This window comes from Notolepis coatsorum (genome assembly GCF_963971535.1).
Source record: "Notolepis coatsorum genome assembly, chromosome: 9".
Taxonomy (NCBI): domain Eukaryota; kingdom Metazoa; phylum Chordata; class Actinopteri; order Aulopiformes; family Paralepididae; genus Notolepis; species Notolepis coatsorum.
Genome location: NC_140173.1, coordinates 32,422,719 through 32,447,815, shown reverse-complemented (window position 1 = coordinate 32,447,815; position 25,097 = coordinate 32,422,719). Strand labels below are relative to the sequence as shown.

Below are 25,097 nucleotides of genomic sequence, written 5' to 3'. Positions count from 1 at the left end.
CGTCTCGGAGGAGGAGAAGAAGAGCAGCGTGCGGAGGAACGGGGTGGAGGAGCCGTCGTGCTGCCTCAGCGTCAGGGAGGTGTCTTACACCGTCAGGTGAGAACCAGCTGCCAGGAAGATGCTATGAAGGAGAAGGACTGAGACAGAATGGCAGACAGAGGGGCAGACAGACAGACAGGCAGACAGACAGACAGGCAGACAGACAGACAGACAGACAGACAGACAGACAGACAGACAGACAGACAGACAGACAGACAGACAGACAGACAGACAGACAGGCAGACAGGCAGACAGACAGACAGACAGAGAGACAGGCAGACAGACAGACAGACAGACAGACAGACAGACAGACAGACAGACAGACAGACAGACAGACAGACAGACAGACAGACAGACAGACAGACAGACAGACAGACAGACAGACAGACAGACAGACAGACAGACAGACAGACAGACAGACAGACAGACAGAGGGGCAGAGGGGCAGGCAGACAGACAGACAGACAGACAGACAGACAGACAGACAGACAGACAGACAGACAGACAGACAGACAGACAGACAGACAGACAGACAGACAGACAGACAGACAGACAGACAGACAGACAGACAGACAGACAGACAGACAGACAGACAGACAGACAGACAGACAGACAGACAGACAGACAGAGGGGCAGACAGACAGAGGGGCAGACAGACAGACAGACAGACAGACAGACAGACAGACAGACAGACAGACAGACAGACAGACAGACAGACAGACAGACAGACAGACAGACAGACAGACAGATAGACAGACAGACAGACAGACAGACAGACAGACAGACAGACAGACAGACAGAGTGCCTGTAGGAAGATTTCAGTTAATCATATACATCAAGTCTAATAAGTGGCATGCACTGATTTCCATTGTCCAAAAAATTGATGTATTTTGTTGCCATTCCGTAATACAATTTAAATAAATATGATACTCAATTATGTATCTAACCCTAACCCTAACCCTAATTATCGGCCCCAAAACAAAAAAAGAAACGTTAATAAAGAACCTGGGAGGACTAACCCCTTGGATCAAATCTGAGGTCACAAGTCTCGGGGGTTATCATAGATTCAGAACTCAACTTCAATTCTCATATTAACTCATTCAGCACCAGAGGGCGCTGTGTACTGTGTGGTTGAAAGGCCAACGCTTTAAAGTATAGGAATACGTGGAGGTGTTTGCAGGGCTATAACTATATTATAGCTATGGATACAATACTATTGCCCATTTGACATTGAGTATCTATCGTTCAATATGTGAAAAAGAAAGAATTTTTTCATCCATACATCGTTTTACACCGTGGTGAATATAAGTATGGTTTTAGGGTAATTCATGGGAGGCTAGTAATAGCCCCCAACGTGTATTATACTTTATACAACGGCATGCAAATTTCTCGATTCTGATTGGCTGAAACAGTCCATTTACACGTATGTATTGCGATCAGTCCACGCTTGCTGGCCCAGGACCCGCCCACAACCGAATCACATCACATCAATCCGCCGGATCACAAGAAGGTGGACAATAATCTTTACAAATGGATATGTTGATAGCGACTAAACGACTAAATATCAAGCGATTCTGTCACACAAATGTCTTAGTCGTTTAAACAATGTTGGATGATGTAATTGATGGGTCTTGAATCATTCTGTAACAAAAGAAATGATTTTTCTTTCGACTCTCAGTGCTCGCTCTAGTCTCCACCCACCGCCACCCCCCCCCCCCCCCCCCCCCCCCCCACACACACACACACGCACACACACACACACGCACACACACGCACACACTCTGCCTGCAACGCGGGGGATAGTCAGACTGAGAGAGAGCTGGGTGCTGCGCTGTTCTAAGTGAGCATGGCCTTTGATCGTCACCAACGGAATACATTATGGACTAGCATTACACACATACATTACGCTCGGATCACAATGAAGGCATGCTTTTATCAACGCAAGATTTATATCATATAGCCCTTACCTTGACTAGGATCTGCCCCAAAAAGAATATTCCAATTATCTGATCGCGAGTCCCAGTATTGGTGTCGATCGTGTTGCCAACATAATCCGCCATACATCGTCCATCTGGAGCATTTGACGCTCCTCAAGCTGATCGGGACAACCGCTCCCCTTGCCCGACATGGAAAAGTACGCCCGGACCAATATAATCGACGCACAGCCCAGGACACAGAGTTTCAAAGGATGTGCAATACCGGCCGCATCCTACCAGGCGGCGGTATTGGACTTTTGCGATCTCAGACTCATTCCCTATGATAACACTAGGCTCCCTGGATGGATAATGAATGGAAATATCGAATAAAAGAAAAAACGGCCAAAACCCGACTATACTCGGGTCTGGCGCTGAATGTTCGGCGAGTTAACCCGACTATCATCGGGTCTGGCGCGGAAAGTGTTAACAAAGTGAGCAAAACATCGTTCTTTCATCTCAGAAATATAGCAAAAGTACGATTTTTTTTTTTTTTTGTGATCTTTTTCCCCCTCCTTTTTCCTCAGATTTTCTCCCATCCCAATGTTAGTCGTTATGCTAATTCCCAATCCCCTTCCTGGTCGCTGCACACTTACCCCCCACAGTCGGTCTGGGAGAGTGGAGGCTACCACGTGCTTCCTCCGACACACGTCCAGCCAATCAACGGCTTCTTTTCACCTGGCAGCGTGGATTCTCACTGAGAGGGCGTAGCGTGTGGAAGGATCACACTATCCCACTTAGATCCTATCCGCGCTTAGCAGGCGCCCCGACCGAACTGTAGGAGTCGCTGTTTACAACGACCCGGACCCACCCCGCCAGCTTCTCCCACCGTCTAATACTGCCAATTGTATTAGTGTGAACGGCCAGCCAAGCTGGTGACAACCCCGGAGCTGTGAGCTGGATTCGAACAGGCGAATCCAGCCGCTCCGGGGTTGGTGACGAACGCAATCTCCGTTACGCCACCTGACCGCCCAGAAGTACGACCATTTATGAATCAAAGCGATGCTGAGAAGCGAATTCATGCATTCATATCTAGCCGGCTAGACTACTGTAAGATTCTGATCAAACTGGCCAGTATCACGTCTTCGTCTGTTTGGCTCTCCATCCAATTCCTCTGCGTTGTGTACTTTTAATGGTCCTGACGTCTCCGATACTGGTAGATAAGATCCTTATCTCCCCCCCGTTAGTGCAATCCGTAAACCATAATACTTCCCCACCTCCGTAAGAATTCGACACTTCGACAACGTGAAATACCTTACAAGGAAAAGCATGGTTTTATTTCTCTAAACAGAAACCTCAGCTCAGATGTTAACAGATTGTATTGTCCTTGAAGAGTATATTTCTAATGATCTTTCGGTGTGTTCATATTATCGTCCTTTTGCTGTTCAGTCCAATAGTGTTCAGGCCTGTTCGTTAGCCTAAAACCATCCTCGTGGTAGCCGAAGCTACTGGTGATGTGCCATTCTCCCCCCCCCCCCCCTCTCTCTCGTCGAGAGGAGAGAGTCTCTTCTGGTTTCTTCCCTCTTAGTCTCAGTCAGATTTTAGTCTGCTCAACACCCGGAAACACCGTTCGACTTATAGATGTTCGTCGTCGCAACGACGGCCCCGCCTTCTGGTTGTCATGTGACGTGTTGTCATGACAACTGCGTTTAACCTTTCACACATTAAAATGCAGTTTCATTCACTGTTGCATTAAGATGAACCTCTCTCCCTCCTGCTCTGGGAGAGTACACTCTAATCTCAGATGTTCTTCTAAGGAATTCATAACAAAACCCTCGCTGACGCGGCCTGTGCCTGTGAAATCACTGGTTCCACCACCGTCACCGTCTTCCATGCACATTTCAATCACCGTTTTAGCTGTGGTCATCTCTCCCCAATCTATACATCACATACATTGAAAAAGCACCGTTTTCTCTCAATCCCCCCTTGATTCTTATCACCCCTTCAGAATCATAAATCATTATTTGGTTTTTCAATTAATTATGCCAAAAATAGCCTGTGGTTGAAGCAAACCAACCTCATCTCCCGTGCACAAGAAATGAAGACGGCCCACGGTCAACCCAGTGATCTTGCTGCCTGATGTCTGTTTGTGCCCCCCTTCGTGCACAAAGGGAACCGAAACCGACCACCACAACCAACAACATCCAACGACTCATAACCATTGGAGCCCCCCCTGTCTGCTCCCAATAATTATATCCTGTTGTTTTACTGTTCTCCCTCTTATCTACCTTCTATATATATATATCCTTCTATACATATATCTTATATATGAATCCTCCATTTATATCTCATACTCCTAATCAATGAACACAGGACTTCTCGCTGTTGTCTCGTCTCTCGATCTCCTGATTGACTCTGAAAGGAAGTCCCTGTTTTGTTCATGATTCACCGCCCGTGCTCTGTTGTTTCAAAACGCTCTCTCAGTCTGTCTCCTGGCCATCTCCATCGCTGTCGGTGTCATTCCCCCCTTGAAAGCAGAAACACAACACCGGCAGTCTTTCTGTACACTCGACCCTGTGTTTTCTATTAGTCTACCGTGGCTTTGGGCCTGCAGCTCGTTCTCTATATATTTTTTTTCCTCTGCAAGCCCCTGCCATGGCCACGCCCTTTCAGACTGTTGGACGGTGTGAGTGTCCTACAGCCCATGGCGCTATTTGTTCTCTATTAGTCCCCCACCTTCTCAACACCCATATCTAATCCTACAGGGCTGTTCCCTGTTTTGTTGTCTTCCGGCGTGACACCAGCAGCTAAACGATACCCACTCGGCGCTCTACGTTTGTCCCACGGTTGACCCCCAGCGCGCGCCAGTTCTTTCTGGTGACGTGTCCCCTCAAGACTCTGCCTATTTATTAGGTGTGAGAAGGCCCCACTGGAGATCGAACTCCCTCTTATTTCATAATTAAACTTATTTAATTAACCTGTATATCGATCTTATTATTATGATAATAACATACAACCGAGCATCGCTCTAACATACAACAGAGCAGGTTGGTTCCCTGCTCCTAACTCACATACGTACTCGTACTATCATCTAACATACAACAGAGCTGTCCGTCGCCCTATACCCTACGGGGCTGTCTACCGTCGCCCTGGAGCTGTCACGTTGCTCTATACCCTACGGGGCTGTCTACCGTCGCCCTGGAGCTGTCACCGTCGCTCTATACCCTACGGGGCTGTCTACCATCGCCCTGGAGCTGTCACCGTCGCTCTATACCCTACGGGGCTGTCTACCGTCGCCCTGGAGCTGTCACCGTCGCTCTATACCCTACGGGGCTGTCTACCGTCGCCCTGGAGCTGTCACGTCGCTCTATATACCCTACGGGGCTGTCTACCGTCGCCCTGGAGCTGTCCCGTCGCTCTATATACCACACTTTGAGTTCCTTTACAAAGTTCTCACATACACCACCGTGTATACACACAAGCAGTTGGTAATTTTGAAAAAATTCAACTCCTTAATTAACTTAAACTCTACATATTCGCCTATGGGTAATGGAAACTCCCCAGCACTACCCCCCCCCCCCCCCCTCCGCAATTAAACTCCTTAATTGAATTAAACTCTAAATATTCCCCTATGGGTAATGGAAACTCCCCAGCACTACCCCCCCCCCCCCTCCGCAATTAAACTCCTTAATTGAATTAAACTCTAAATATTCCCCTATGGGTAATGGACCAGCACTACCCCCCCCCCCTCCGCAATTAAACTCCTTAATTGAATTAAACTCTAAATATTCCCCTATGGGTAATGGAAACTCCCCAGCACTACCCCCCCCCCCCCTCCGCCAGGTGGCGACCTACTCCTCCATTTGCCTGTATTATCCCACTGCCCCCCTAGATGGCGGCCAAAACTCAGTCTAGAGGATTGTAGGTGACGTGTCACTTCCTGATTCTAAACCCCTCGTGGCTCTGCGGCCATTTTGACTCGGTGCAAATGGCTACTCTCTCAACAAACGGCCGCTGCCCTTCCTTCCAAGGCCTGAAAACACCGCTGTTTTTCCTCTCTTTCCTATCCATTATCAGGGGACGCTTTCTCAGACTAATACTCTTGCCTGATCGGACATAATACACACTGGTACAATCTCCTTTCGACTTTCCTTCTGTTATGAAAACAGTCCCGCCATAACAATTTTTCGATCTGATTCAAGCGCCCCCCCCCCCCCCCTTTCCTCATCTCGCATTTACCCTCCTTAAACCAAAACTGTGCAGCCTGCCTCATTTGCTTTTCATTCTCTGTAGATAACACCCTCGATTTTCACCATGGCTCTCTGCTCATATTATTACAGCTGGCATTCTCTCTCTGTGTCAAACTAGAAATGTTTACGTTTACGGATTCACTATCTGTTCGTTTTTATTTGGCTATAAAAAATCAAAACAACCGTGTGCACAGTGAACTCACATTTTTGATCGGAGCGCTGTTTCCCCTACAGCGCTGGTTCGCCTCCTGACCGCTCGACTCGCCGCTCTCCCAGGGCTGGCCGGCCTTGCTTCGATCATGATTCTCCCACACATTGATGACTGTTGTCCACTGTCGCCCCATTATTGACAAAGTCTTTATCCGTTGTTCTTATCTCTTGCTTTCTGGCTGTCATCAACAACCAACTGTTCCCGTTGTTTTAATCTCTTGCAAATCCGGGTCACGGCACCAACTGTAAGATTCTGATCAAACTGGCCAGTATCACGTCTTCGTCTGTTTGGCTCTCCATCCAATTCCTCTGCGTTGTGTACTTTTAATGGTCCTGACGTCTCCGATACTGGTAGATAAGATCCTTATCTCCCCCCCGTTAGTGCAATCCGTAAACCATAATACTTCCCCACCTCCGTAAGAATTCGACACTTCGACAACGTGAAATACCTTACAAGGAAAAGCATGGTTTTATTTCTCTAAACAGAAACCTCAGCTCAGATGTTAACAGATTGTATTGTCCTTGAAGAGTATATTTCTAATGATCTTTCGGTGTGTTCATATTATCGTCCTTTTGCTGTTCAGTCCAATAGTGTTCAGGCCTGTTCGTTAGCCTAAAACCATCCTCGTGGTAGCCGAAGCTACTGGTGATGTGCCATTCTCCCCCCCCCCCCCTCTCTCTCGTCGAGAGGAGAGAGTCTCTTCTGGTTTCTTCCCTCTTTGTCTCAGTCAGATTTTAGTCTGCTCAACACCCGGAAACACCGTTCGACTTATAGATGTTCGTCGTCGCAACGACGGCCCCGCCTTCTGGTTGTCATGTGACGTGTTGTCATGACAACTGCGTTTAACCTTTCACACATTAAAATGCAGTTTCATTCACTGTTGCATTAAGATGAACCTCTCTCCCTCCTGCTCTGGGAGAGTACACTCTAATCTCAGATGTTCTTCTAAGGAATTCATAACAAAACCCTCGCTGACGCGGCCTGTGCCTGTGAAATCACTGGTTCCACCACCGTCACCGTCTTCCATGCACATTTCAATCACCGTTTTAGCTGTGGTCATCTCTCCCCAATCTATACATCACATACATTGAAAAAGCACCGTTTTCTCTCACTACTGTAATGCACTTTTCACAGGTCTCCCTAATAAAACCACAGAGAGGCTTCAGCTAATCCAAAACTCTGCAGCCCGACTGCTAATTAGAACCAAAAGGAGAGAACACATTAGTCCAGTCTTAGCTGCTCTACACTGGCTTCCTGTAACATTTAGAATTGACTTCAAGGTCCTTCTCCTTACATACAAAGCTCTAAATGGACAGGGACCTAGCTACATCGCCAACACTCTAATAAATTACAGGCCAGTAAGAACACTGTGATCATCAGCTGCTGGACTACTAGAGGCTCCCAGAAACAGTCAAAACTGGATTGGTAATGCAGCCTTTATCAACTACGCCCCAAAACGATGGAACAAATGACCCCAAAAACATCAGGGAAGCCAACTCGCTAGATATCTTCAAAAGACAGCTTAAAACCTATCTCTTTGCTCAGGCATTTAAATGAAACATCAGGGATATCCTGACACAAATTGTACTTTACCTGCACTATTCTTACCCTACCTACTTTTATACACTTCCTATCAAATTCATGTGTTGGTTCTATGCAAATTTGATCTCACTACCTCCTATTCACTGTAATTTTAAGAGCGCTGCTCTGTTGAATGTTATGTTATGTCTGTTATGATGAATTGAAAATGGGGGACCCTGATGTAAACAAGACGAAAGTCTTTCTCTGGTCTGCATCCCCTGAACAATTGTGTGTATTGAGCTGTACTGTACTGTACCCATTCTGCAATCTGTTAATACAATTTTTAATCAATCAATCAATTGTAATCCAAAACTGAACTTTGTAAAGAAACTCAAAGTATTAAGAGCGATGCACTGCTGTGTTGTTATATTTTTATTGAGCTATTTCATCACACTTTTTATTGTCCGTTCTATTTTTATTATTTTTAGCCTATTTTTAAACTGAATCAAACTGCACTTTTTTTTCTTTTTTCTTTACTCTCAGTAGATCACCACATCCTGTTAGCTCGCCTAGAGCATCACGTAGGCCTTAGGGGTCCCGTCCTAGACTGGTTCCGGCCCTACTTAAGTAACTGGACCTTCTCTGTCCAACTTGGTGACTTCACCTCCTCTGTTGCCCCCCTCGCCTGTGGGGTGCCCCAAGGCTCGATATTGGGTCCCACCCTCTTCCTCTTATATATACTCCCCCTAGGCCAGATCTTGGCAAAACATAACATCTCATTCCATTGCTTCGCCGATGACGTGCAGGTCTACCTCCCCCTAAAACCCACCCAAGGAAAAACATCCATACAACCGCTACTTGACTGCCTGGCAGAGATCAAGTGCTGTATGTCTGAAAACTCCCTGACATTGAACGAAGGGAAAACAGAGGTCATTGTTTTTAATAGTGCCCCCCCCCGGCCCCCCTCATCGACGCACTTGGTCCTTTGGGTCCAAACCTCTCCACCTCTGTCAGGACTCAGGAACCTCGGGGTTATCTTTGACAGCTATTTTAAATTTGATAAACAGGTCAGCGCCGTAGTCAAAAACAGTTTTTACCACCTCAGACTCCTGGCGATGACAAAGGCATACCTCTCTCAAACAACCTAGAGATGACGATACATGCCCTTTGATTGATTGATTGATTGAAAACTTTATTAACAGATTGCAGAATGGGTACAATACAGTACAGCTCAATACACACAATTGTTAAGCGGATGCAGACCAGAGAAAGACTTTCGTCTTGTTTACATCAGGGTCGCCTCGACTATTGCAATGCCCTCTATACAGGCATTGACAAATCCCTGCTCCGTCGCCTACAGCTGCTTAGAAATACGCTATATAAATAAAATTTACTTGACTTGACTATTCTATTTTATAATTTTTTTACTGAATGAAACCGTAAACAGAGAGGCCTATTGGGATGCTAGATCCTAATGTGGAAAACTGTGATTTACCTTACCTTGCCACCACTCTATATCTTTTTGTTAGGGTTTGAAACCGACCTCAAATGCACGGCACAGACAGGTAGTTCAGAGTTAGCCAAATACTAGGGCGTATTTATTTTCATAGTCAAAAAGGAGTCAAGTAACAATCTTGAAACAAAGGGGGACTGCCTTCAGCAGAGTTATCTGCAGCTCTGCAGATCCTCTTGGTGTTCGAGGTGGGGAAACGGTGTTGACGCCGAAGCGGCTCTGCAGATACTCCCAGCTTCAACTCGAGGTGGAAAGGAGAGAGAGGGAAAGAGATCAATAACAGTCCACATCACACAGAGGCAGTGCGGTCTCCTCCTCCCTTAGCTGAGTCCAGAACAAACAAAACGATATCTTCAGTGTTCTCCCCAACACACAATTTAGCTGAGGGTCAGTGCAAAACAAAAACGATAATCTTCAGTGTCTCTTCTAAACACACACCCCAGCTGAGTCCAGTGCAAGCAAAATGATAATCTTCAGTGTCTCCTTTAACACACAACTTAGCTGAGTCAAGTGTAAGCAAAAATAGAACTCTTCAGTGTTCTTCAAAACACACAAAACAGAATAGTCCAAAAAGGGGTTTGGTTCCAACTCACCAAAGCGCAAAGAGTAAAGCGGGTAAACGAGGCTCAGCTCAAAACGGGGGGACAAGGTCTTCACCAGCGGCAATCCACAGATGTCCTGGAGGGAGAGTATTCAAAACGACCCGACATCGATTGAAGGGAAGTCCCAGTATAAAAAGCCTCTGGGGCGCTAATCAAAAACTATGACAGGTGCGTGCTGGAATTGATACTTGCTCCAAAAGCGTGTGGCGGGGAATGGGAATGCACCAATCAACACAGTACCTTAAAGGAGCGGAGCGTGTGGCGGGGAATGCACCAATCAACACAGTACCTTAAAGGAGCGGAGCGTGTGGCGGGGAATGAACCAATCCTCACACTTTTATGCTTATGCCTGCATTTTTTACTGCTGTGAAGCACTTTGAACTGCAATTTCTGTATGAAAAGTGCTATATAAGGTTAGGGTTAGGGTTAGGGTTATAATAATAATAATAATAATAATTATAATAATAATAATAATAATAATAATTATTATTATTATTATTATTATTATTATTATTATTATTATTATTATTATTATTATTATTATTATTATTATTATTATTATTATTATTATTATTATTATTATTATTATTATTATTATTATTATTATTATTATTATTATTATTATTATTATTATTATTATTATTATTATTATTATTATTATTATTATTATTATTATTATTATTATTATTATTATTATTATTATGTCTAGAGGAATGGTTTTAATTGGTGAATTTCTCTAGATGTTAATATGTATGAATGTGTGTATACATGGTGCACACGTGCATATGTGTTTGGGTGCACACGTGCGCGTGTGTGTGTGTGTGTGTGTGTGTGTGTGTGTGTGTGTGTGTGTGTGTGTGTGTGTGTGTGTGTGTGTGTGTGTGTGTGTGTGTGTGTGTGTGTGTGTGTGTGTGTGTGTGTGTGTGGTTCAGTGAGCGTGTGGGTCCATGGTGGGACCTGCCATCCTACAGGAGGCGTTGTACACGTCAGATCCTCAAGGATGTCTCCTTCCATGTGGACAGCGGGCAGATTCTGGGCATTCTGGGAAACTCAGGTTGGCACACACCATACACCACTTAGTTTTAGTTTTTTTTTAAATATTTATTTCATATTCAAATCATCCAAAATCCCAACCACAAGTGAACTCACGTATTACTTATTATTATTCCGAGCGTGCCATTTTGGTCCCAACACCTCCATCATGTCCACCGTCGAAAGTTATATAGGGAAGCTGTGTTTTCCTGTTTGATACCCACACAGTTTAAAACCTGACAGTGTTTCTTCCTGTTTGATACCCACACAGTTTAAAACCTGACAGTGTTTCTTCCTGTTTGATACCCACACAGTTTAAAACCTGACAGTCTTTCTTCCTGTTTGATACCCACACAGTTTAAAACCTGACAGTGTTTCTTCCTGTTTGATACCCACACAGTTTAAAACCTGACAGTCTTTCTTCCTGTTTGATACCCACACAGTTTAAAACCTGACAGTCTTTCTTCCTGTTTGATACCCACACAGTTTAAAACCTGACAGTGTTTCTTCCTGTTTGATACGCACACAGTTTAAAACCTGACAGTCTTTCTTCCTGTTTGATACCTAGTTTAAAACCTGACAGTCTTTCTTCCTGTTTGATACCTAGTTTAAAACCTGACAGTCTTTCTTCCTGTTTGATAACTAGTTTAAAACCTGACAGTGTTTCTTCCTGTTTGATACCTAGTTTAAAACCTGACAGTGTTTCTTCCTGTTTGATACCTAGTTTAAAACCTGACAGCGTTTCTTCCTGTTTGATACCTAGTTTAAAACCTGACAGTGTTTCTTCCTGTTTGATACCTAGTTTAAAACATGACAGTGTTTCTTCCTGTTTGATACCCACACAGTTTAAAACCTGACAGTGTTTCTTCCTGTTTGATACCCACACAGTTTAAAACCTGACAGTGTTTCTTCCTGTTTGATACCCACACAGTTTAAAACCTGACAGTGTTTCTTCCTGTTTGATACCCACACAGTTTAAAACCTGACAGTGTTTCTTCCTGTTTGATACCCACACAGTTTGAAACCTGACAGTCTTTCTTCCTGTTTGATACCCACACAGTTTAAAACCTGACAGTGTTTCTTCCTGTTTGATACCCACACAGTTTAAAACCTGACAGTCTTTCTTCCTGTTTGATACCCACACAGTTTGAAACCTGACAGTCTTTCTTCCTGTTTGATACCCACACAGTTTAAAACCTGACAGTGTTTCTTCCTGTTTGATACCCACACAGTAGTTTAAAACCTGACAGTGTTTCTTCCTGTTTGATACCCACACAGTTTAAACCCTGACAGTCTTTCTTCCTGTTTGATACCCACACAGTTTAAAACCTGACAGTCTTTCTTCCTGTTTGATACCCACACAGTTTTAAACCTGACAGTCTTTCTTCCTGTTTGATATCCACAAAGTTTAAACCCTGACAGTCTTTCTTCCTGTTTGTTACCCACACAGTTTAAAACCTGACAGACTTTCTTCCTGTTTGATACCCACACAGTTTAAAACCTGACAGTCTTTCTTCCTGTTTGATACCTAGTTTAAAACCTGACAGTGTTTCTTCCTGTTTGATACCCACACAGTTTAAAACCTGACAGTCTTTCTCCATGTTTGATACCCACACAGTTTGAAACCTGACAGCCTTTCTTCCTGTTTGATACCCACACAGTTTAAAACCTGACAGTCTTTCTTCCTGTTTGATACCTAGTTTAAAACCTGACAGTGTTTCTTCCTGTTTGATACCTAGTTTAAAACCTGACAGTGTTTCTTCCTGTTTGATACCCACACAGTTTAAAACCTGACAGTCTTTCTTCCTGTTTGATACCTAGTTTAAAACCTGACAGTGTTTCTTCCTGTTTGATACCCACACAGTTTAAAACCTGACAGTCTTTCTCCCTGTTTGATACCCACACAGTTTAAAACCTGACAGTCTTTCTTCCTGTTTGTTACCCACACAGTTTAAAACCTGACAGTCTTTCTTCTTGTTTGATACCCACACAGTTTAAAACCTGACAGTCTTTCTTCCTGTTTGATACCCACACAGTTTAAAACCTGACAGTGTTTCTTCCTGTTTGATACCTAGTTTAAAACCTGACAGTGTTTCTTCCTGTTTGATACCCACACAGTTTGAAACCTGACAGTCTTTCTTCCTGTTTGATACCTAGTTTAAAACCTGACAGTGTTTCTTCCTGTTTGATATCCACACAGTTTGAAACCTGACAGTGTTTCTTCCTGTTTGATACCTAGTTTAAAACCTGACAGTGTTTCTTCCTGTTTGATACCCACACAGTTTAAAACCTGACAGTGTTTCTTCCTGTTTGATACACACACAGTTTAAAACCTGACAGTGTTTCTTCCTGTTTGATACCTAGTTTAAAACCTGACAGTGTTTCTTCCTGTTTGATACCTAGTTTAAAACCTGACAGTGTTTCTTCCTGTTTGATACCCACACAGTTTAAAACCTGACAGTGTTTCTCCCTGTTTGATACCCACACAGTTTAAAACCTGACAGTGTTTCTTCCTGTTTGATACCCACACAGTTTAAAACCTGACAGTCTTTCTTCCTGTTTGATACCCACACAGTTTAAAACCTGACAGTCTTTCTTCCTGTTTGATACACACACAGTTTAAAACCTGACAGTCTTTCTTCCTGTTTGATACCCACACAGTTTAAAACCTGACAGTCTTTCTTCCTGTTTGATACACACACAGTTTAAAACCTGACAGTCTTTCTTCCTGTTTGATACCCACACAGTTTAAAACCTGACAGTCTTTCTTCCTGTTTGATACACACACAGTTTAAAACCTGACAGTCTTTCTTCCTGTTTGATACCCACACAGTTTAAAACCTGACAGTGTTTCTCCCTGTTTGATACCCACACAGTTTAAAACCTGACAGTGTTTCTTCCTGTTTGATACCCACACAGTTTGAAACCTGACAGTGTTTCTTCCTGTTTGATACCCACACAGTTTGAAACCTGACAGTCTTTCTTCCTGTTTGATACCTAGTTTAAAACCTGACAGTGTTTCTTCCTGTTTGTTACCCACGCAGTTTGAAACCTGACAGTCTTTCTTCCTGTTTGATACCCACACAGTTTAAAACCTGACAGTGTTTCTTCCTGTTTGATACCTAGTTTTAAACCTGACAGTGTTTCTTCCTGTTTGATACCCACACAGTTTCAAACCTGACAGTCTTTCTTCCTGTTTGATACCCACACAGTTTAAAACCTGACAGTGTTTCTTCCTGTTTGATACCCACACAGTTTAAAACCTGACAGTGTTTCTTCCTGTTTGATACCCACACAGTTTAAAACCTGACAGTCTTTCTTCCTGTTTGATACCTAGTTTAAAACCTGACAGTGTTTCTTCCTGTTTGATACCTAGTTTAAAACCTGACAGTGTTTCTTCCTGTTTGATACCCACACAGTTTAAAACCTGACAGTCTTTCTTCCTGTTTGATACCTAGTTTAAAACCTGACAGTGTTTCTTCCTGTTTGATACCTAGTTTAAAACCTGACAGTGTTTCTTCCTGTTTGATACCCACACAGTTTGAAACCTGACAGTCTTTCTTCCTGTTTGATACCCACACAGTTTAAAACTTGACAGTGTTTCTTCCTGTTTGATACCCACACAGTTTAAAACCTGACAGTCTTTCTTCCTGTTTGATACCCACACAGTTTAAAACCTGACAGTCTTTCTTCCTGTTTGATACCCACACAGTTTAAAACCTGACAGTGTTTCTTCCTGTTTGATACCTAGTTTAAAACCTGACAGTGTTTCTTCCTGTTTGATACCCACACAGTTTAAAACCTGACAGTGTTTCTTCCTGTTTGATACCCACACAGTTTAAAACCTGACAGTGTTTCTTCCTGTTTGATACCCACACAGTTTAAAACCTGACAGTCTTTCTTCCTGTTTGATACCCACACAGTTTAAAACCTGACAGTCTTTCTTCCTGTTTGATACCCACACAGTTTAAAACCTGACAGTGTTTCTTCCTGTTTGATACCCACACAGTTTAAAACCTGACAGTCTTTCTCCCTGTTTGATACCCACACAGTAGTTTAAAACCTGACAGTGTTTCTTCCTGTTTGATACCCACACAGTTTGAAACCTGACAGTCTTTCTTCCTGTTTGATACCCACACAGTTTGAAACCTGAGTCTTTCTTCCTGTTTGATACCCACACAGTTTGAAACCTGACAGTCTTTCTTCCTGTTTGATACCCACACAGTTTAAAACCTGACACTGTTTTTTCCTGTTTGATACCTAGTTTAAAACCTGACAGTGTTTCTTCCTGTTTGATACCCACACAGTTTAAAACCTGACAGTCTTTCTCCCTGTTTGATATCCACACAGTTTAAAACCTGACAGTGTTTCTTCCTGTTTGATACCTAGTTTAAAACCTGACAGTGTTTCTTCCTGTTTGATACCTAGTTTAAAATCTGACAGTGTTTCTTCCTGTTTGATACCCACACAGTTTGAAACCTGACAGTCTTTCTTCCTGTTTGATACCCACACAGTTTGAAACCTGACAGTCTTTCTTCCTGTTTGATACCCACACAGTTTGAAACCTGACAGTCTTTCTTCCTGTTTGATACCCACACAGTTTAAAACCTGACACTGTTTTTTCCTGTTTGATACCTAGTTTAAAACCTGACAGTGTTTCTTCCTGTTTGATACCCACACAGTTTAAAACCTGACAGTCTTTCTCCCTGTTTGATATCCACACAGTTTAAAACCTGACAGTGTTTCTTCCTGTTTGATACCTAGTTTAAAACCTGACAGTGTTTCTTCCTGTTTGATACCTAGTTTAAAATCTGACAGTGTTTCTTCCTGTTTGATACCCACACAGTTTAAAACCTGACAGTCTTTTTTCCTGTTTGATACCCACCTAGTTTAAAACCTGACAGTCTTTCTCCCTGTTTGATACCCACACAGTTTAAAACCTGACAGTGTTTCTTCCTGTTTGATACCCACACAGTTTAAAACCTGACAGTCTTTCTCCCTGTTTGATACCCACACAGTTTAAAACCTGACAGTCTTTCTCCCTGTTTGATACCCACACAGTTTAAAACCTGACAGTCTTTCTCCCTGTTTGATACCCACACAGTTTGAAACCTGACAGTCTTTCTTCCTGTTTGATACCCACACAGTTTAAAACCTGACAGTCTTTCTCCCTGTTTGATACCCACACAGTTTAAAACCTGACAGTCTTTCTCCCTGTTTGATACCCACACAGTTTAAAACCTGACAGTGTTTCTTCCTGTTTGATACCCACACAGATTTAATGCTTAGATCTGAGTCTATGATAAGACCAAGATTTGTAACTTCAAGTTTAATCCAAGGAGTAAGTTTCCCTATATTATTCAGAAGTATTTCTCTTTTTGTTTAAGAGGGGTTTGTCCTCATTTATGTTTAAGAAGTTGTTGGTCATCCATTTATGTATGTATTGCTAAGAGACAGGCAGAAATGTAAGAGTTAATAGCTACAGTATCATTTGTGACCAAGCCCAGCTGTTCGTGGCACAAGTCTCCCTCTGTAATAATTTGTTTTTATGTTTACAGATTATGAAAGTACTGAATGTAAGCTTTGAAATGATGTGTCATACATACAATATTTGAAGAAGATATGCTTATTTGAATCTAGGTAAACCTCAAGTCTCAGAGCAGAGAGAAATTGAGAAAATCCAATCTATGCATTTTTAACACCTTGGCAGTCAGGTACTAGGTGTCACAAACTGCCTTTTTTAAACAAAGGTTTTTACTATTTAGAGATACTATAACTGTTAGCTGTTACAGTAATATGTTCTTAAACATTAAAACTGTGATAATATGGAGGAAAAAAATATTTAATTTAATTTTATCACGATCTGACTTCCAGACATGAGTCTCTTACCGCTGGGCCCGGTCACATTTGGTTCAGCAGAGGTGTGTACAGTTGCTTGTCATCCACGTAGGTATGGAAACATACATTTTTCTAACGATGTCCCCAAGTGGCAGCATGTTAATGAGAATAATAGTGGACCAAGGCAGCTTCCTTGTGGAACTCCAAAGTAGGTGTCATGTTTCTCAGACACATGATCTCCAAGCTTGACATAATACTTTGTCCCTTTGATACATGTTCTGAACCAGTTTAATACATAGTTATAAAGACTACTTTTCCAGACGATTAATTAGGATATCATGGTCGAGGGCGGCTGGGTAGCGCAGTGGACTAAGCGCCTGCCTACCACCGCAGAGACACTGGGATCGAATCCAGCTGTCAGCGGTCCATACTAACACAATTGGCAGTGTTAGCGGGTGGGAAGCCGGTGGGGTATGTATCCTGGTCGTTGTAAACAGCGACTCCTACAGGTCGGTCTGGGCGCCTGCTCAGTAAGGAAGGGAACTAGGGGAAGTAGTGTGATCCTCCCACGCGTTACACTCCCCCAGTGAGAGTCCTCACTGTCAGGTGAAAAGAAGCGGTTGGTTGACTCCACATTTGGTAGTCTTCACCCTCCCCAGACCGACAGTAGGGGTCAAGTGCGCAACGACCAGGAAGGGAATTGGCATAACGACTAACATTGGGATGGGAGAAAAAAGGGGGGGGAAAGGGGGGGAAATATCAATAATAATTTTTTTTTAAAGAAATAAAGAATATCATGGTAGAACGCTGCGCTTAGGTGTAAGAGGACAATAAATGAGACCTTATTTGCATCAGAGTTTATCCTGAGGTTGCTAATTATCTTAGTGAGAGCAGTTTCTGTGGTATGTTCTGAAGCCTGGTTGAAATACCTCCAGAATGTTGTTTCTTTGTTGTTTATTTGGACTGAGACCATTCTGTCAAGTATCTTGCTAATGAATGGAAGCTTGGATATTGGCCTATAGTTGGTCAGTAAGGTTTTACAATTTAATTGTTTTGAATGCATTTGGGAAGATGCCTGGTAGAAGAGATGTATTTATAATCTTTAGGACATGATTGGAAAACATTTGAATATCTGCTTAAAATGCTGTAGATATAGGGTTAATAGTAGTAGTAGTTTTCAAGTTTGTTTATTATTTGTCACAACAAAATACAGAATACTTTATGATGAAATGCTTGTTTCTGTATGAGCCCCTGAGAGTGTGCTACATACAGTAAAAAAAAAGGTAATTAAGAAGTAAGTAAAAAATAAGTAAAGGAGTGTTCAGTCAATATACATATATACAATATACAATACAGAGTAAAATGAGTAACAGTGAGGTAAAATGCAGAAATGAGATGAGGTACAAAACTTAGGGTAGGGTGCAAATGAGGTATGAATGTAGTGCAAATCTCTCTTTGTGATCCTAGTACAATAGTAAAGTACAATATAATGAATGTATACTTATTTTTCAAGTTCAAGATATATATACAGCAGAAATGTGCGCTCATGTGGCACCTGTTAGAGCAACATATTTCACCTACAAAGACTATACTGACATACGACTTAAATCACATGTATACAATTACATTTGGAAAGTGTAGATAATGTGACAAATATGTTTGACTAGACAGGTTCTTTGGAGCGGTTATTAATTAATCAATTAATTAAGTGTGTGTGTGTGTGTGTGTGTGTGTGTGTGTGTGTGTGTGTGTGTGTGTGTGTGTGTGTGTGTGTGTGTGTGTGTGTGTGTGTGTGTGTGTGTGTGTGTGTGTGTGTGTGTGTGTGTGTGTGTGTGTGTGTGTGTGTGTGTGTGTGCATTAGGCTCAGGGAAGACCACTCTGTTGGATGCTATTTCAGGGAGGATAGGGAACTCTGGCACCCTGCTGGGAGAGGTGTTCATCAACGGCAGAAAACTGCGGAGAGAGGAATACCAGGACTGCTTCTCCTACGTACTGCAGGTATATTGTGTTTCTCCCTCTGTTTTGGATTATGGAGACATAGTCTATATAGACATATGCTGCTGCTTCCACTCTAAAGCCTCTGGACTCTGTGTATATCATTATGTTCTCACTGTAGATGTATCGCTGGTGACAGTTATGGTACCCATCATTGTATCCTATATATGCTAAGGTTGGGTGGTCCTCTCTGGAAGAGAGACATGACTTGCATTGGCATCTGTTTCTGTATGAGACCATTATTGGTGATGTCCCACCCTACATCACTTCATTACTGGATTGGAGCTCTGGACCTTATCATATTTTCTCTGGTGATTGTCTTACACTTAAGGTTTGTTAGATTTCGATCAATCAGCCAGTATCACCTCTTCATCTGTTGGCTCGTGTAGTTCTGCGTTGTGTTTATTTCTCCGACGTCTTCTCATACTGGCTGTACAATCTTTGTCATTCCCCTTTAATGCAATCCGTAATCATAATAATTCACCACCAGAATTTCGACACTTGACAGCGTAATACCTTTCTCGGAAAACGTTGTTTATTCCATAAACAAAAGCCTCGTACAAGGTGTAAACCAGTTCTGTATTGTCCTTGAAAAGTATTTGGAAGAGCGGCTAGGTGGTGCAGTGGGCAAGGCGCTCACCACCAATGCAGGAGACGCTGGGTTCGAGCCCAGCTCTCCGCATTGCATTCAGCTTTGCTGGTCGTTCATACTAATACATTTGGCAATATTAGGGGGTGGGAAGCTGATGGGTGGGGATCGGACGTTGTGGACAGCGACTCCTACAGGTCGGTTGGTGCGCCTGCGCAGTAGAATCAGGAAGCGACGGGGGCGGCATCCCTCCAAAGCGCAGACCCCCGACGCTGAAAGATCGCGCTGTGCAGGTGAAAAGATGCGACGGCTGCTACCTCGAGTACCGGAGGGGACTCGTGCAATGTATGGCTACGTCCACATTACAGCTGGCCTGTGTGAGGCATGGCCAAACAGCATTCGAGACAGGGGAGGGTAGAATTGGACGATACGAAATTGGGATGGGAGAAAAATAGAAAAAATTGGAGAAAAAGTAGATACAAAAAAAAAAGTATTTGGAAGAAACTAAATTCATTATTCTAATGATCTCCTGTTACCCCGCTCGGTGGTCGTCGCGGCCTTGTCGTAGCCAGCAACCATATCTGCTAGCCGAAGCTAGTGATGATGTGTCACTCCCCTCCCCCACCAAGCGAGGGTGGAGAGGGATGAAAGTCTCTGATCAACGCGTGCGCTCTTCGGTGTGGTTCGTTTCTCATTCTGGCTTATACCCGGAAGAACTCACATTATATTATTCTCGCCATAGCAACGACAGGCCCGCCCCTCTCCTCGTTACTATGTGACGCGCTGTCATGACAACTGCTGTTCACCTTCCACACACTCTCTCTCTGTCTGCACTTTCACTGCTTATCACGATGACGAATGACCTTGGAGCCACAGGCTTGCTGGTAACACTCTGACTGCTGCTAAACACACTGTCTCTCTCTGACCACCTCCACCACCACATCTACCTCTCTGACCTGGCACCTTTAGATGCTGTCATCCACCAATATACACCTTGAAAAACCTCCATATCCTTCAGGTTTGCACTGGATTAGGAAAATCAGCGTTTAGCTTCTGTGCCCCAGAAACATGGAATGTTTTGCAATGCACTTCTGTTTCTATATTGTTTTTTTTAATTTTTTTATTATGTGTTGTATTTCTCAACGTCATTGTAAATGAGAGCTTGCTCTCAATGATCCTTCCAGATTAAATTGATTAGATTGAAGGAGGGGTTGGGGGGGGGGACACACTGTACAACTGTACAAGCAAAACTGTACATTGGAATATTGACAAAACCATACTTGGTAATTTACTGTACATTGGAGGGGGTTGGGTTAGGACATTTACAGGGGCCAGTTTCGAATTGCAGTCTCCCGTAGGTGTTCTTTGAGAGTGGTTTTGAAAGTGGGTAGTGATTCACATTTCTTTACAGCTTTGGGTAGGGCGTTCCACATTGATGTGGCATAATTGCGAAACGTGTTTAGTCCCTTGTTTGAGCCGAATCTGGGTTTAACATGATTTGTGGAGCTCCCTCTGGTGTTGTGATCGTGGTATTCACTGACTTTTGGGAAGTATTTTGACATGTACATGGGTACCTTGGTCGTGTAGTGTATCTTGTAGACCAGGCCCATTGCAAGTTGCTGTACTCATTGCAAGTTGCTGTAATACTACTACTACTAATACTACTACTGATAATAATAATACTACTACTACTACTACTACTACTACTACTACTACTACTACTACTACTACTACTACTACTACTACTGCTACTACTACTACTACTACTACTACTACTGCTGCTGCTGCTGCTAGTACTACTACTACTACTACTACTACTGCTACTACTACTACTACTACTACTACTACTACTACTACTACTACTACTACTACTACTACTACTACTACTACTGCTACTACTACTACTACTACTACTACTACTACTACTACTACTACTACTACTGCTGCTAGTACTACTGCTGCTGCTGCTGCTAGTACTACTGCTACTACTACTACTACTACTACTACTACTACTACTACTACTACTACTACTACTACTACTACTACTACTACTACTGCTGCTAGTACTACTGCTGCTGCTGCTAGTACTACTGCTACTACTACTACTACTACTACTACTACTACTACTACTACTACTACTACTACTACTACTACTACTACTACTACTACTACTACTACTACTACTACTACTAGATCAAGAACAGGCCACTAACAATATCAACAGCAACGTTAGCAGTCGTTGTGCAACCTGAATATGTCTGGTTGTTATTCAGATTGGCTAACGTAATCTTTTGCATTCCCCGTGTTCACGAAGACGTTGTGGCCATTTAACGTGCTGTTCTCTTTGATCACTCCTTCATAACATTGGCTTCATAGCGAGACAGGATTACAATTGTAATGGTGGTGGTGCTCGCGGGGCAGGGAGGATATCGAGTGAAGAAGAAATCAATCATTGCAAGGTGCAACGGGGAGTGTCTTTCTCTTCGGCGTGGGACATAGACAAGGTCGCACGTCAGCACCGGAGAGCCCCGTGGAAACAAGCGTGCGAGGGATATACTCTGCTACCAGACGGGTTATTCTAGAAATACATGCGGTCGCTGAGGGCCCAGGGGCTCAGGATGTACAGTGTACATCCTGAGCCCCTGGGCCCTCAGCGACCGATTCGACGGCTCCTGACGCGACGGCATCGATCGCCCCTCGCGTTCCAGACCGGTATCCCGACGGGCCCGGGGCTTCGGGCGCGGGGGAAGGGGCTGGGCGTGGTCCGCCGGCTTGGAGTGGGCAATCCCTACTATTATGTCCCGGCTGCTGACTGGCGTAACATATCGGTCTCCCATCCTCGCTCCGGCGGGGCAGTCCATGCGGGGCAGCGGGCACGTCTCCCCTGCGTCGGCGTCCGGCGACGCCTCTTTGGGGCGCGTCCCGCTCGTGCGAAAAGGACTGGAAGAACTGTTCTTGGCTCGCGACCAGCTGTCGGATGGAGTCTTGTAGCGCGGCTACGCCAAGAGGTGGTTCGTGTCCCTCCACGGTGGCGGCGTGTATCTGGCTCCGGGCGGAACCCCTAACGGGGGGCAGGACCAGCTCCTCTTCGGACCAGTCGATCGCCGCCCGCATCAATTCGAGGACGTCCGCGTCCCATCCTCCCTCAGATATCTTCTCATCTCTCATCGTAGCGCCTCGTCCCTTAGGCCTACCACGAACTGCTCCTGCAGCAGGGCAGAGGCGTCTGTGACCTGTGTGGGTGCCCTGCACTGTAGGCGACGAATACTCTCCTGCAAGGCGTAGGCAAACTGTCTCACAGTCTCGGCGGCTGTCTGTCTGCGATCGTAGAACTCCCCCAGGCGAACGCTGACAGGGGCCTTGTCCCCGTACGTCTCTTCTAGTACCTCGAACAGGGCTTCTGGGTTCGGGGAGGGCCCTTCCATCATGAGGCGCACGGTTTGTTTAGCCTCGCCTTTCAGGTGGAGTTGTATTACCTCCCCCTGTTCTTCGGTCGGCACTGTGGGATATTAGTGGATATCCTGATGAAGAATGTCTCAGTCAACCGAGGCTTGGATAATAATAAGGGTTTATTAACCAAACAGATAGAATACATAGAGAGAATGGCTGAGGGGCTCTCCCCAGGTAGTCAGCTGAAGTGACCCAGGTAAAAGACCTCGATAGATCTCGGGAGGAGACCTATATAGTTAACAAGGGGGGGATGTGGTCCCATTTGATAGGTCAGATGGGGGGGAGGGGGTACAGGTTTGGGGGACACAGGGGAGGGGGGTGATTCCACAGAGAGGGGGGGGGGGGCACAGGTAAGGGGAACATATTTACATGAGGACATATTATACCACAATACTCACTTTTCTTTCTTATAATGTGGGTGAGATTAATGTATAATATACCAGGATTGTTTGGAACAGGTAAAAGTGGGGACCGATGTAATCCATCGGTTATCAGATAATGAAAAAAATAGAAAATAATTAAAATAATGAAAATGTTGGCCAATGTGTTCTGTTGGTTGGCCTAATAATTTAAACTAGTATTATTTATATACATGATTCATGACATGATCGACTGGACTGCGGTCTGTGTTATTTTGATATCAAAGATGTGGGAATAGATATCACCCTTTTCTTTTATTAATCGCTCAAAATACCTATATCAATGAGTGGTCCTCAACTCTGATATCAAACAACAATTAACATAATCATTAGAAGCTATAGCTGTGCAAATATCTTGGCATACCTTCAGTCGTTCATGTCGTGACTCAGGGGAGCTAATGTGATCGTTGTGCATACAGGCATCTTAATAAACCAATTAAATACATGCACTGTCTCTGTGTTCAGAGTGCACAGGGTGAAAACACAAAATCGTGTGCATAATTATTAGGAATAGGATTTACACATAAGGCTAATGTGTGATGGGTTTGCAGGTGATGGGTTTGGTCTGTCGTGGTCTGCAGTGCCGGGGTGGAGGCCGTCAAAAGGTTGATCTCCTCTTCGTCAGTGTCTCCTTGGTCAGTCTCCTTCGTGGTCCCCTGCTCCACTTTCTTGGGGATGTCTGTGGGCTGGGTTGGATGGTTCTCCCACGGTTGTTGTCGTCGCCTCTGGTTGTGTCCGCAGCTCCTTGGCGGCGTCCCTGGTGGTAGTATGCTGTCGTGGGTCGCTCAGGTCGCTGGGTTGTGTTCCTCGTCCTGTCCTCTCACCAATTCGTGATCTGAGGATGATAAAAACTGCCTTAGAAAACTCCTCACATAAATGATTCAACGCCTTTCTGCTACAGAGGAAAATCATTTAGGGTTAATTCAATTTATTGTAAATAAAATCACTTAATTGAAAATAGGAAATGCAAGCCAATTGCATTAGCAGTGATTCCTTGTGTCAAGAAGGTCACATTCACTACAATCTTATCAGATCTTGTATCTAACTAGATCTTACAGCATTAGGCATTTAAATAAAATTAGTAAATGAATGGCCAAAGTCTTGAATCAGATAAAATAGTCTGTGGTGTTAAATTGAAGTTGATCTTACCTCAGGATGCGTTGGGTGTGCCTCAGGATACTTACCTCGCCACGACTTCTCTGGCGTTATTCACGTCTCAGTGTGGCTCGTCATAATTTAGCATGGGGAAAAAACATAAACTCTAGGTAGCCAGTTAATTTTGCATGAAAAACAATCATTCTTTTTGTCATCTAACCCTAACTAACCTTACTGTCATGCATTTGTCCTAATAAACTAACCTACACTGTAGCACTCAACACTTTGATGACCATTGTTACTCAGCTGATAGAGTTGTGCTCTTTTTGATGTCCTGTCATACAGAACCTGTGAGTCGCTTTTGGATAAAAGTGTCAGCTAAATGATCAATGTATGTGTATACCTTGTACATTTAGATAATTGTGCTTCAATTTGTGGTTGATATTTTGCAGTCATGGAAATGTATTAGTTGTTAAAAGAATGGTCATGCATGTTATTGGTTATAAACAGAGAATAGAAGGAGGAGATTGTAAGTAAAGTTGTTTTCATCATTAATCTTTCATCTCGGGCACTTCTCTAATTCATGTGCCTCTTGAAAAGAGATGATGAAAACGACTGGTTAGTTATTGTT

General features: G+C 43.7%; 1 protein-coding gene across 1 annotated transcript in view; it reads left to right on the top strand.

Moving 5' to 3' along the window:
• abcg5 (ATP-binding cassette, sub-family G (WHITE), member 5) overlaps positions 1-25,097 on the top strand; it is a gene marked incomplete at both ends in the record, with an annotated part of 92,134 nt that overhangs the window by 1,300 nt on the left and 65,737 nt on the right. The window contains 3 exons of the mRNA XM_084321821.1: positions 11-96; positions 10,981-11,102; positions 18,780-18,916. Coding sequence (XP_084177947.1) covers positions 11-96; positions 10,981-11,102; positions 18,780-18,916 — 345 coding nt within the window. The remainder of the gene's footprint in view (positions 1-10; positions 97-10,980; positions 11,103-18,779; positions 18,917-25,097) is intronic.